At 36.4% G+C, this 13077-nt stretch overlaps 2 protein-coding genes across 2 annotated transcripts; both read left to right on the top strand.

The window, feature by feature from the left end:
• Positions 1-365: 365 nt before the first annotated feature.
• Positions 366-4683, top strand: LOC122644003 (probable serine/threonine-protein kinase PBL16). The gene is made up of 6 exons (XM_043837590.1): positions 366-849; positions 1621-1928; positions 2026-2161; positions 3170-3306; positions 3898-4021; positions 4224-4683. Exons 1-6 carry the CDS (start codon positions 786-788, stop codon positions 4595-4597), a joined length of 1143 nt encoding a protein of 380 aa, XP_043693525.1. The 5' UTR covers positions 366-785; the 3' UTR covers positions 4598-4683.
• A 7301-nt stretch (positions 4684-11984) lies between these two features.
• On the top strand, positions 11985-12818 carry LOC122644004 (probable WRKY transcription factor 12). Its single transcript, XM_043837591.1, has 3 exons — positions 11985-12059; positions 12293-12436; positions 12573-12818. The coding sequence occupies exons 1-3, from the start codon at positions 12022-12024 to the stop codon at positions 12751-12753; spliced, it is 363 nt and encodes a 120-aa protein (XP_043693526.1). The 5' UTR covers positions 11985-12021; the 3' UTR covers positions 12754-12818.
• The last annotated feature ends 259 nt before the right edge of the window (positions 12819-13077 follow it).

A 13077-nucleotide genomic window follows, 5' to 3' on the forward strand; every position in this document is an offset into this window, starting at 1 on the left:
TGATTCCTAATCGATCCTGACCGGATTTCAATCAGACCCGGATCCAATTTCGGGTTTTTAAACCTTGCTCTTAGTAGGGTTTAGCGGGAAATTAACTATATTTCATGGTCGGTAAGGTAGTTGTATGGTTCTGTTCTCTCTCTTTAGCTACTGAAAGTCTGAAACTACTAATGAAGAGGGGAGGCGTGGCCGCATGGTAGCGAGAGGAGGCAAAAAGGGACTAGTCCACGCTACGAAAAGAGAAAAAGATGGAAAAGGATTGGTCATTGGTGGGATTAAAATACGGCACTACGCCACTAACACAATTCTTTTTTATAACCAGAGAAAGAACAAAAAAAGTGTTTGAATCAAAGGGGCCCTCACTAGTCACTACATTTCCCGCAGAGCCGAGAAGGCACCACCACCTCAACACGAACACATCATTGTAAACAAGAAAGTTTCATCACCCTTGAGTCCCACTTCACACACATGCAATGCTCACAACATTCCTTTCCTTGTTCTTCTTTCTGGGTCCAATTAATCTTTCTTTAGAACTGAAATTGAATGAATTTAAAACTTTGATCAAGAATAACCACTAGGCAATGCTCTCGTAATCGTTTAATCACTATATTTAAAGAACCCAATTCATTTGAAAGAAATTTCCATTTGTTTTACTTCTCCTTTTGATGTGTGGTCAGTCTTGTGATGGTTAATCTCTCTGAAAGACTGAATGAGTTGAAACTTTGTATGGTGATGGGTTTCTGGTGAGGTTGTGGCTGCTTCTTTCTGCTTCGGAGTTTGATTTGATGGGGAACTGTTGTTTTATGTTGCAACCGTCGGTTTACAACGTATCTTCTAATGCAAAGACAGGTGGGTATGCCTCTCATTTGCTCTTTATAATTTGTTATTGTTTTCTGCAAGTGGGTTCTAGGATCTTGGAGATGTGTTTTAGATTCCATCGCGTATGTTCGTCTTTCGATTCTTTTTCTTTTCCCTTTTTATTTGTATTAAGTTCATGATTTGAATCACTTTCCTACTTTCCTCTACTGGTTTTGGGTAGTTTGTGAAATTTGAGATAAGGTTTCTGTTTTAAGAAGTGCTTACCCCTTTTATTTATCTTTTCTGTTTTCGATGTTAAGTTAGCTTTTTCTTTTTCTAAGTGAATCTCATAAGACGAGTAGGTTTTTGGAATCTAGATCATCGTGTGTCTCCTTTACTGATTGAAACATTTGGGAAAAGTGTAGAGAATGAAAGAACAATAAAAAATATAAATAAGTCTTCTTCTTAATCGTCCCGCCCCTTCCCCTATACCCACTTCTCAGAAATTCTGCAAACCATCTGAATTTGGTCTTCTAGTTTATTTTCTCTCATAGTCCGATGATTTGCCACATTGATGCTTGTCTGCAATCGGATTATTGACTTATTACTCTTCTGTTTTCCTTTTATCATTTCTTACACTTTTCTCTTTGATCCGTGAATTCCTTTAAGAATTTTTCTTTCTCTTGCTGAAAGATTCAGAATTTGGGATTGTTCTCTTTAACATTATCAGACTGAATAAAGTTTGAGAGAATTTGATTTTTTGGGGTTTATATATTTGTCTTCTCCATTTCTTTTATGCATTCATATTTTCTGTTGCTCCAGATTCCCCAAAAAACCAGAGCCCATCCGCCAAAGTAAGAAAGGAATTTAGTAAGTTACCATCAAATCCTGAAGAAGTAGAGGACCTTCGTCGGGATTCGGCCACAAATCCTCTGATTGCTTTTTCTTACAATGAGCTAAAGATAATTACAGAAAATTTCAGGCAGGATTACGTATTGGGTGGAGGAGGATTTGGAAGTGTTTATAAAGGGTTCATTACTGAGGATATAAGAGAGGGGCTTCAACCCCTTCAAGTAGCTGTAAAGGTTCATGATGGGGATAACAGTCACCAGGGCCACAGGGAATGGCTGGTACTTATTTAACCTTCCTTTTGTTTTTATCTTCTCTTTATTCTTGTAAGTAATCCTTCTCTCCATCAGTCTTAATGAATACTTGCTGGTTATGTAGGCAGAGGTTATATTTCTTGGACAACTTTCTCATCCAAATCTAGTGAAACTTGTTGGATACTGCTGCGAAGATGACTATAGGGTATTGATTTATGAGTATATGGCTCGGGGTAGTGTGGAAAACAATCTCTTTTCAAGTAATTCTTCTCAAATCCATATACCCATTTTTTGACATTAACCTCTTCATGTAAGGGTGAGAACCCATTTAATTTGTTAATCTGTCAATGTAGAAGAAGTGATGCTAACATTCAGATTAGAAGGCTGCTTTGGCATGGGCAGCGAAAGAATGGCACTAACCATACAAAGGACCTTATATTAAATGGTTTGAATCACCCAATTTAGTGATTTTCTGTGTTTCTTCCCAAGTCCAAACAAGTTGGTGGTGAATGATTGGATTATCAAGATGATGGTTGTATCTTTGCCAGCTGGATGGACTACAGTGAATGACACAATTTTATACTTAGTGAAAGGATTTATTTTTCTGATGCTTGAAATATGGGTTTTTCAGAAAGAGAAAATGAAAATAGAAACCAAAACTAAGTAAATTAATTATGTACTCGACCTGTTCCCTTACAAACCAGTGTTCTATAGTGATGTCCTGGATGCTGTTTGGGTGTTTTTGGGTTATTGGGATGGCAGGACACGCTTGAGAGGGTGTTCGGGACGAGAAAAACACCCAGTGGCACCCCCCATTCCAAATTTAAAAACCTTCTAAAAAAATTGTTACAAATTGTCATTGGCCTTTGGATACATGCTATTCTTTTCGACAAGATTAATAATAGTCCCAAATGAAAGGTTGCTTTATTGATAACTTACTTAGGAACTTCTAGTTTAGAAGTGAAAGTATGTAAATGGGAAGTGAAATCAACAATCTTCTTTCACTTTGCTTCCAACCAAACATCCCCTTAAAAGTTTCCTGTTTGTTTCATTTCATATCACTTCACTTCTAACTAAATGAGGTCTTAAAAAATCTGAGGCCCATTTTGGGAATTTTTGTCTATTATCCACTGACATGTTCTCAAGCCTCATTTATTAGAAGGATTCCTTTTCTGTTTTCATGTGCAAACATTTTTTACTTTTGGAAGAAGATGACTGCCTATTATGCCTCCAAGTCCTCTAATTTGAGGCTTAATTTCTATATGCAGGAGTATTGCTTCCTCTACCTTGGGCTATCAGAATGAAGATTGCATTTGGTGCTGCAAAAGGACTTGCATTTCTCCATGAAGCTGAGAAACCAGTTATTTATCGTGATTTCAAGACGTCAAATATTTTGCTAGACATGGTTAGTAATTTTCTTCCTGTTTTTTATGATATGACAGGTATCAATTCCTAGTCAAATAGTTTATCAGTGGTGGTGGTACAGATGTTGTCTTTTAAAGACCAGGTCAAGTGTTCCAGGATCTTACCAGCCATTCTACTCTATCAATGAATAGAGACTCTTGTCAGTGAAGTGAAGAATGGCTACTCAACTCATGTGATTGATGTTCCAACCATTAGATCATGACTCATGAGTTCGATGCCAGCTTTACACACCCAAATCTCAAATTCGGGTTTCCTGAAATCCTAGAATAAATGAATTTAGCATTCAAAAAACAAGTTAAAAACATGCCTAATTAGTCAGATACAGGCTTCATGCATCTGAACCCGGCTTAATCACCCAAAACAGGGGGGAAATTAACTTGGAAAAGCTCATTTCATCATCATCCAAGAAGTAGGAACTTCTTAACCAACTATCTGAAAATTTGAGATCTTACAAGGCAGTTGATTGATACTTGGAAATCCATCCAGTATGGTTGGTGATTATCCTTTAGTTTTTCTCTTTTCACCAACTCTTCCTCACATGTTCTGTTTGGTTTATACACTTTAAATTCAGGACTACAATGCCAAGCTTTCGGACTTTGGCCTTGCAAAAGATGGACCCGTGGGTGACAAGACTCATGTGTCTACACGCATTATGGGGACACATGGATATGCAGCTCCAGAGTATATAATGACAGGTGGTTTACGTTTCTAATAAATACTTAGACAATAGCCATTAGATCCTTTTTTCTCAATCAAGTGATCTTTAGTTCAAAATTTACTGGAAGAGTTATGTCTCTAGAAAGGCCCTGCGCCTGAGGGGGTATCTGACTGAATGCTTAACAGAAAAGCTAATGTGAATTAACCAACTCAAAATCCTTTTCCTGTGCTTTTATGCAGGACACTTGACTCCTAGAAGTGATGTCTACAGTTTTGGCATTGTTCTTCTAGAGCTTCTTTCTGGGAGAAAATCCTTAGACAAGTTCAGACCGGCTCGAGAGAAAAATCTGGCTGATTGGGCCCTCCCAATGCTCAGTCAAAAGAAGAAAGTTCTCAACATTGTAGACCCAAGATTAGAAGGAGATTATCCAGTCAAAGCCATCCACAAGGTAGCCATGCTTTCTTATCACTGTCTGAACCGAAATCCAAAGGCAAGGCCCTTGATGAGAGATATAGTGGAGACTCTGGAGCCTCTCCAGGTTGCTGTTGATGTACTAAGTGCTCCTCCTCCTCCAACTTTTATCAATGGATCCCCAGTTGTACAGCCTAAATGAAAAGAAGATTACTTTCTGCAAATGACATGGTTTATAGTTATCCTAAGCTTCTTCTTCTTCTTCTTCAATTTTAACTGAGTATTTTTTATAAGTAATATGCTTCCTTTGCTGTGTTCATGCTAACAGAGAGATGGATGGGGCTCTTTTTTTTTAGCACCTCTTATTGTTGTTGTATAAAAAGAATGATCATATTCTGCATATCTAGGATGGTTTAGACTCATTTTAGAAGAATTTGTAGATCCTTCTAATCTGAAAATCCCTCTATAGACTGTCCTGAGTGTGTATTAGCATGAGATTAGATCATGGTCACATCTTCATCTTGCTTATAGCTGTCGGGTGTCAGATTGAATGCACTTAATGAGATGGTTAGCACCTTGGGTACAGTCTGGCAAAGGGCTTAGCAGTAGAAGTAACCATTGGTCATAGATGCGAAAATGGTCTGATCAGAGTTGAGCACAACTGTTTAATCTGTATTCTGTAAGAAAGACTTGATTTGAAGACTCTTTTACAAAATTATTTCATTGATTTCTTAGTAGTTTCAAGATGGTATAATGCTATTTTGTAGAAACTACGTTTCAGCTGTTCGTAAGTTGGATATGGACGGTTCGGTCCATAGAGTATCTATGGATATGTTCGACCTAGTTGTGCCATGTGGAAGTGTGATATGACAATTTTGACCATTGGATACTAGAGAATCGTCTGGATTGGCCACTTGCCAAATTTCATACTAAAATTCAATCATATACCCTCTCATTTATTGGCATGCACCTTTTAGGCAGTTTTAAATAGTTGTTATGGAGTCTCCTAGTAGTCTTGGATTTTTTGAAAGCTTGCAACTACAAATGAGCTGAAGCGTGACATTTGAGCAGAGATCAGCCTCCACCCCACCTGCTATGTGGTGGTATTTACCATCTATCTATAGATTCCCTATGGATATAGAGCCGACCATAAAACCAGCTCCCAAGTCACTGATGAAGCCTGAGCAGAAATCATCTACTTCAATGATTTTTCCATCTTCTATGTCCTACACTAATTTATGATGAATTCATGATAAAACATGCCATACTTAGCTATTGTCCTTTTATTAATCTTTACTACTATTGTCATATGCACAAATTTTTTTTTTTTAAATTTAATACCAATAATATGTATGAATATCATATCAATATCAATCATGTCTGATACAGATACGAATCAAATGAAACAACTGATCCAATACCAATACCTAAAAGTATGGTTAGGTGTGAAAGAGATGTTGAGTAGCCGAGCAAGGCTCGTGCGCCAATGACTGTTGTCAGTTTTGTATCTTTCCTCTTCCTATTAACCGACATGTCAAGTTAAACACATTTCACACTTTCATCCATAGTAGAAAAATCGAGTTTTGATTGGTGTGAGTCGCTTGAGTTAAGTCAAATTTTGGAAAGCCTGGTCAAGAGTTACGTAAACTAGGCTAAAATAAAAAAATTACAAGTCTATGTCATAAATCATCCGAGTCAAATAAGACTATGGGTATTTTACACGAGTCATGACAAACTTGGCGATTTAGACATTTTTAAAAAAAATCATAAAGTCGATTCACCAAAATAGTAAATCTTTATTCTCAAACAGTAAGAAGTGAGTCAACTCCTTGACTCCCTTCTCTTGTTCAGTGGTGTAAACTCAAAATGCATCGATATGTGATTTTTTTATTTTGTACTAATTTATACCTACTTATTACATTAAAATATTAAAAAACATGACTTGCCTTGATTGGGTTTAACAAGGCCAAGTCACCATGTTTTTTCTGTAAGACGAGTCGAGTCAGAAAACCTGATTTTCCAACCATGCTTTCACCTGCTAACAAATCCTCCTACTCTCTTTGTACAATGGTAGCACGACAACTGTTCAAGATCAAACAGAGAATTCTCCTGTTATTTTTCTTAGTTTTTTAATTTTTGGAAAAGATATTTGTACACAGGGAGATTCTCCCGTCAGCTTAGTCAAATTTTGGGGGAGAGAGAGTGGGTGTTTATGTTATTTCGGATAGGTATTTATGCCAATCTAAACTGCATTTAATGTTGATCGTGCACATGTGCGGCTGTGTATACAAATTTTGCCTTATTTTTTTTTTAAAGAAATAAGAGTTTTTTTTTTTAATTTCCGCCTTAAAAAACTTATAAACTTCGTGCCTTCAAAATATATATTTTTAGTATATTGTTTCCCTATTAAGCGTCTACCTTCCCTAGAAAGCGTCGTATCCGGGTACACTGTTTGCTAAGGAGGCATTTGAAAAACTTGAGAAATGATTACTCGCTTGTTAACGAGGGAGTTAAAAGAAAGAAAAAAAAATTCCATAATAAAGAAGGATAATTAAAAGACTCCCTCTCCAGTTGGTCTTGGACAGGTGTCATGGTACCACAGTATCAGGAGAGTAAATACTCTTCTCGTACGAAGACTCGAGAGGAGTGATCGGGACCTTGGAATTCAAATTGATCTGTCACTTTCATGTTTGCAAATAATCGTTATCCTTTGCAGTTACAGCATGGTGTTGTATTGCATTGTGCGGTGCTACAAAGGCCATGTAATATAGTGGATCCCACATGACGCACATGGTCTCTTCAACTCCACACGATGTAGTACAACACCATACTATTACAACATAGGATAAAAATTCGTTTTCAAACCCTCAAGATTTCGATCATTTTGAAGTAGAGAAAAACTAAACAGATCGATCTAGTACAATCTAATATATTCGGAGTTAGTTATTATCAAATATAAGGTGCACTTGATCCAGCTGTTTCGATCTTTCGTCTTCTCTTAATTTGAATCATCCTTCAATTGTTTACAAATTGGTCGTACGTGATCGAACTAGTTCGGGCTCAAATTAAAAGCAAAGAATTGAGAATAATAGGGTCCACGTTGGTCAATTCCAAATTGAATTGGCCGATTCTGGTGAGTCTGATCCATGTTTTTGAACCTTGGCTTGTGTTTCGGCCAACATTAATTTTCTTGCGTTCCAACTTGCATGGTCCCTCAAAATATCGATCGATACCTAGATTTTTTATAGTTTTACTCTCCCTTGTTCCTATACCATCGATATGGTATCAGCATCAATCACGTACAGTCGATATCAATACCGATATTGATACGTGAAACCATGGTCTACAAATGACCTCAAAACAGGAAAACATGTTAAAAGTTAAATTCAGGATCTTTTTTAATTTCCTAATATGGATGATGTATAAAGTTTTTTTTGTTTTTTTTTAAAAAAAAAAAAAACCTGAATTGGCACCTAAATCTGCAACTTGGTAGGGAATCGTTATCACCTCCAATTCGCTGCCCGCTCCAATTCCCTCCAATCTCTCACATAGGAGTGGAAATGATCGACCACCTTACCCACTGCTCAAACACACTGCCCAAGGGGGGGTAGGATGGTCATTTCTACTCCTATGTGAGGGATTGGAGGGAATTGGAGCGGACAGCGAATTGGAGGTGATAAAAATTCCTCATGTGAAGCTTAAGAAATTATTTAGATAAATAAAACATGTAAGAAACGAATGTAATCACGCGATAAAAATAAGCAAACAATCACACACGAAAACATGGATTTAACGTAATTTGGGACAAATGTATCCACCTGAAAAAATTAAAGAATTTTTCAAAAAAAAAAATAATTTACATCATTATCCACTTCACAATGTAATCTTCCTTTCTTTTTTTTTTTTTGTCATTAAAATAGTAAAAAATGAAAGCACCCACCCGCTTTTTCTCTCTCCCATTTTTTACTATATTCGATTTTTTTTCTTCTTCAATCTTTCTATTTAATTACTTTTTTATTCAACATTTCATCCTCATCGTTCTTCTTCGAACAGATCATGGTTCTAAGTATCGGTATCGTATCACTCGTATAGGGCGATACCTACTAGTTTTGCTAGTCACCGATACCGTATCGGTAGCATGGTACGAAAAAGGGGAAAAATGGTAAAAAAAAAAAACTCATTTTAAAGGAGATTCAGGGGTAATTTTGCTTGATACAGCTGATCCAGGCCGATACCGTATCGATTTTGCAGGTTACTGATACGCGTTCCGATACCGTGCACTAAAATCATGGAACAGATGGACTCTCTTCAAAACACCCCACTTCTTCTCTCTCTTCCTCTTTTTATTCAATTTACTTTTTACTATTTTTGATGAGAGTCGATCTGTTCCATGGTTTTAGTACACGGTATCGGAACGAGTATCGATAACCTACAAAATCGATACAATATCGATATAGTATCGGCCTGGATCGGCTGTATCAGGCAAAATTACCCTTGAATTTCCTTAAAAAATGAGTTCTCTAACCATTTTAGCCCTTGTCAGTACCGTGCTACCGATACGGTATTAGCATGGTATCTGTATCGGTAACTAACAAAATCGGTACATCGCTCGATACGGGCGACACGATATCGATACTTAGAACCATGATCTGTTTGAAGAACGACGAGGATGAAATGTTGAATAAAAAATTAATTAAATAGAAAAATTGAAAAAAAAAACTGAACGGAATAAAAAATGGGAGAGAAGAAGTGGGTGGATGCTTCATTTTTTACTATTTTTATCCTTAAAAATAGTAAAAAGTAGAAGGATGAGGGTAGGTTAAATAGATTAGCAAGTTACTAGGTGAAAAGGAAGGGCAATCCTAGTATTTAAAAATATGAGGGCTAGAAGGAGATGTAAAAGTTTAAAAGCAGGTAATTTTAAAAAAGAATTTGAACATAGGATAGTTTTAATAATTATAGGCTAAGTGTAAGATAGTGATAGTAATTGTCCCATTAATTAATTATATCCTTCTCAATTGAGAAGCTGGACCTGGAGGCTAGCTTAGCTGAACTGGGGCTCTACTTAATTACTATTGCACTAAAAAAGCAGTTGTTCTCAGGAATCAAATTATAAAAAAACAAAAAAAAAAACGAAGGACGTACCCGTGGGGAGATTTTACTTAATTTTATTTTATTCATATCATCCATCCTTTCTCCTTAAAAATGGAAAAATTGAATGACTAGGCAGCTAGCTAGCGTATGTGATCGAAGAGATCGAGTATTAATTACAGACTAACAGAGATCTCGATCATAACCCTCTCTCTCCCTCTCTCTCTCTCTCTCGTTTTAATTAGTAGCACTTTTACAGGTGGGTAGTGTCACGCACTTTAACTGTTTTTGAAGAGGAGGAGGAGGAGGAGGAGGAGGAGGCGCCATGGCCGACGACAGTCCTCCACCCAGAGGATCACTACTGTATATATGCCTTCCTATGACCATTCTCTGCTCTCTATCTCCACTTTATTTTCGATCAGCTTAATTAATTAAGTAAATTAAGTTTTTTAAGTTCATTCATAACCAGAAATCCAAAACCGCTGGCTCGGTATATATCGTTAATCATTCTCAGATTTCAGTTGCTAGCTAGCTAGCTAGAGAGTATTTATGGATATATATAGTCTCTCCGGCCTCTTAAAACTTCTTTTTCTTTTCTTCAGATTTTGATACCCTTAATTAATTTCTCCTCTTAAAATCGTCATACTTTTTTTAAATACTGGCCGGAGTTTATCCTTTTGTACATCCTTCTTCTTGAACTGACCGGCCCATTCGTGTGTATATATATATATATATGTTGCAACTTTGTTCTTTTTCTTGTTTTTGGTTTTGTTTTTACAAGTCATACTTGATACTTGTAAGTGGGTTTTGTTTCTTGTTTGAACACAACCCAGTAGTATTTGAAGAAGACCGATAATTAATCTTGTGTATGGTTAATGGTGGCCGGAGTCATTGGACTATTTTATCTTGGAGGCAAATTCACAAGGATTAATTAAGAGGATCACATTATTTTACTTTAAAAATTATTATTTAATGTGGGTGATAAGGATCTAACAATTGGGATTTAAGGCCAGGTGTCATTATTTCCTATATATGTTCTCTATCGATCATAGCTAGGGATGGAGTTAGTTTGAAAACCCGTGGATGAAGTGATTCTCTCTTCACCATGGATAAAGGAAAATTTGATCCTTATTTTATTTAAGGTCTCAGTCTCTTTCTACCTATTGACCACATCAGAAATTTTTTGTCAGTGATAGAATCAAGAAGACAATAAATAGGTCATGAGGTGTAGGTGTTAAAAATAATTTAAATGTGATTCTAACTTCTAAGTAGGTGATAATTAAGGCTATGCTTTGGTTCTTCTAAACATTTGGATTTCTAGTTCCAATAGAAAAATTTAGAAAAGATGATCGAGCTTTCTATTATGGACCAAGTTTAATCGTTTTCCTTAAGTCACGGTGAAAGGGAATTCATTCACCACGGGCTTCAGATGCATGCATGCATGCGGGTATTTTAGCTAGCTAGGGAACGTACATACTACCCTTTGATCGATGCATGAATCAACAATTCTATGTAATTTGTAGAGAGTCATCTATAATTGGTTCAATCAATTGATATAGGAAGGAACTCTTGAGGCCATTGACATCATTGATCGTTGGGAGAATAGTCACACATTGGTATATATCCGGCCAACATTCATGCATCTAGCTATCGTCTTATATACTTAATTGTGAGTTCCCTAGCCTCTACATACCTAACAGTTCGAGTTATTTCTATTCCATTTTATCTATGCACAATATTAGGAGTGAAAATATTGTATTGTTGGGAGAATAGTCTCCATCCAATAATTCAAGCCAAATTAAAGGAATCAAGGTTTAGCGTGCATGTCTTAAACGTGTTTCACCTGCTAAATTTGACTCACCAAGTTTTGAAAAAGACGAACTGAATCGCGAGATCGAGAAAACTGATTTAATTTCCAACTATATATATATGTTGAAAGTAAGTAAGAAAAAAAAAAAATGTTAAAATCCAAAATTAATTAAGACCTGATATTTACCTTTTACATGAATGAAATGAAAAGGTAATTAAGAATTGTGTTTAAATAAATTTTGTCACCTAATTAAATCTGCAATCTGCAATATGGTGGTAGATATATAAGTGGATGAGATGAGGGTTAATAGATTATGTGGACAAGCAGAGCCTAATGTACAACTAGGTATATAAATGCTGAAATGTACTATGGGTCTGGTGATATCAGCAGATACACGTCACTAAATACTTACGTGTCCATTATAGACCTCATAATACGTCTCTCCCCCATCCCCCCCTTCCTCCTTCATCATGAGGCTCCCATGAACTCTTTCTCCCTATGGTGTTAATTTTTTGTTTCATTTACAGATAGTGATAGTGATAGTGATAGGAAGCCCCAACTCCGCCATCAGAAATATAAAGTGCCGACAAATAACTCTCTCTCTCTCTCTCTCGTTTTAATTTAGCTCTTTGATTTACCAAAAAAACATAAAATCTAGCTCTAATTCGATCTAGAGTCAGTAACTTTAAAACAGTTTTGAAGACGAAGAAGATCAGCCGCGCGCCATGGCCGACGACCCTCCTCCAGCCAGAGGAGCACAAGTGTATGTATGGTTTTATGTTTCCGTTCTCCACTTCATTTTCCAGAAATCCAAACTGGCCGGGTGTTTCTTTGATTTTATGTTAGGAGATGGATCAATCAGATCCCAAACCATGCACTCCATCATCATGAGTCTGCCCTGCCTGGGCCGTATATACTTATTAATTTGGGTATGATGGAAGAGAAATATTTAATAATTCATTAAACATAATATATCCAACTTGTTATTTCTTCCAGGGATGAAACTCATGATGAGGAAGAAGAGCATAGAGAAGAGCAAGTGATCAAAGATAAAGAAGACAACAACTTGGTGATCCCAGAAGATGGGCATGGTTGGAAAAAATATGGCCAAAAGTTCATCAAAACTATTAGAAAAAACAGGTATGTAAAATAAATTTTTTTTTACAGATCGATACACTAATAAAAAGGTTGAAATCATATCGTTGACAATTAAGTTCTGAGAAATACTGACTGATATGATGTGTTTTGAATTCCATATATAAATGTATATATGTAGAAGCTATTTCAAGTGCCATAAGAGGAACTGCAGAGCCAAGAAGCGAGTGGAATGGTCTACCTCGAAACCGAAGAACATCCGAATCAGCTACGAAGGGGCTCATACCCATTCCCCTTCAACTGATCCTCAAAAACCAGCTTCTTCACAACAAGAAAGCTTCAGCTTCAGCTTCGAGGGTTAACCACTATGATTTGTACACACAGGTTTTTGGTGCTCAAAACAACACCAATTCCCAGATGTCTCCACCTCCACCTATATAATAAGCTTAGGGCTTCTCAATTCACTCAAAATTAATTAACCCTTCTTGAGATTAGTAATGATCGATCTGTAAGGGTATTATGGTAATATCCCTTTATATGTTCTAATTGTTGGACAAGTGTATGTCCATCAAATCCAGTTCGGTCCGATTCACCTTTGTATTGAACTTTCATACATTTTAGTTTAATATTATCACATACGATTTAAACTTTTTGAGCATTATGTGTCCGTAAGTTATACTTAAAAT

This window comes from Telopea speciosissima, chromosome 10 (genome assembly GCF_018873765.1).
Source record: "Telopea speciosissima isolate NSW1024214 ecotype Mountain lineage chromosome 10, Tspe_v1, whole genome shotgun sequence".
Classification (NCBI taxonomy): domain Eukaryota; kingdom Viridiplantae; phylum Streptophyta; class Magnoliopsida; order Proteales; family Proteaceae; genus Telopea; species Telopea speciosissima.

Excerpts from the sequence above, each read along its gene's own strand:
- LOC122644004 (XM_043837591.1), top strand. The coding sequence starts at position 12,022 with ATGGCCGACGACCCTCCTCCAGCCAGAGGAGCACAAGT. Across the intron at positions 12,060-12,292 it reads CCAGCCAGAGGAGCACAAGT|GGATGAAACTCATGATGAGG; the intron begins GTATGTATGGTT and ends TATTTCTTCCAG. Across the intron at positions 12,437-12,572 it reads AAAACTATTAGAAAAAACAG|AAGCTATTTCAAGTGCCATA; the intron begins GTATGTAAAATA and ends GTATATATGTAG.
- LOC122644003 (XM_043837590.1), top strand. The coding sequence starts at position 786 with ATGGGGAACTGTTGTTTTATGTTGCAACCGTCGGTTTACAACGTATCT. Across the intron at positions 1,929-2,025 it reads AGGGCCACAGGGAATGGCTG|GCAGAGGTTATATTTCTTGG; the intron begins GTACTTATTTAA and ends CTGGTTATGTAG. Across the intron at positions 2,162-3,169 it reads GGAAAACAATCTCTTTTCAA|GAGTATTGCTTCCTCTACCT; the intron begins GTAATTCTTCTC and ends TTCTATATGCAG.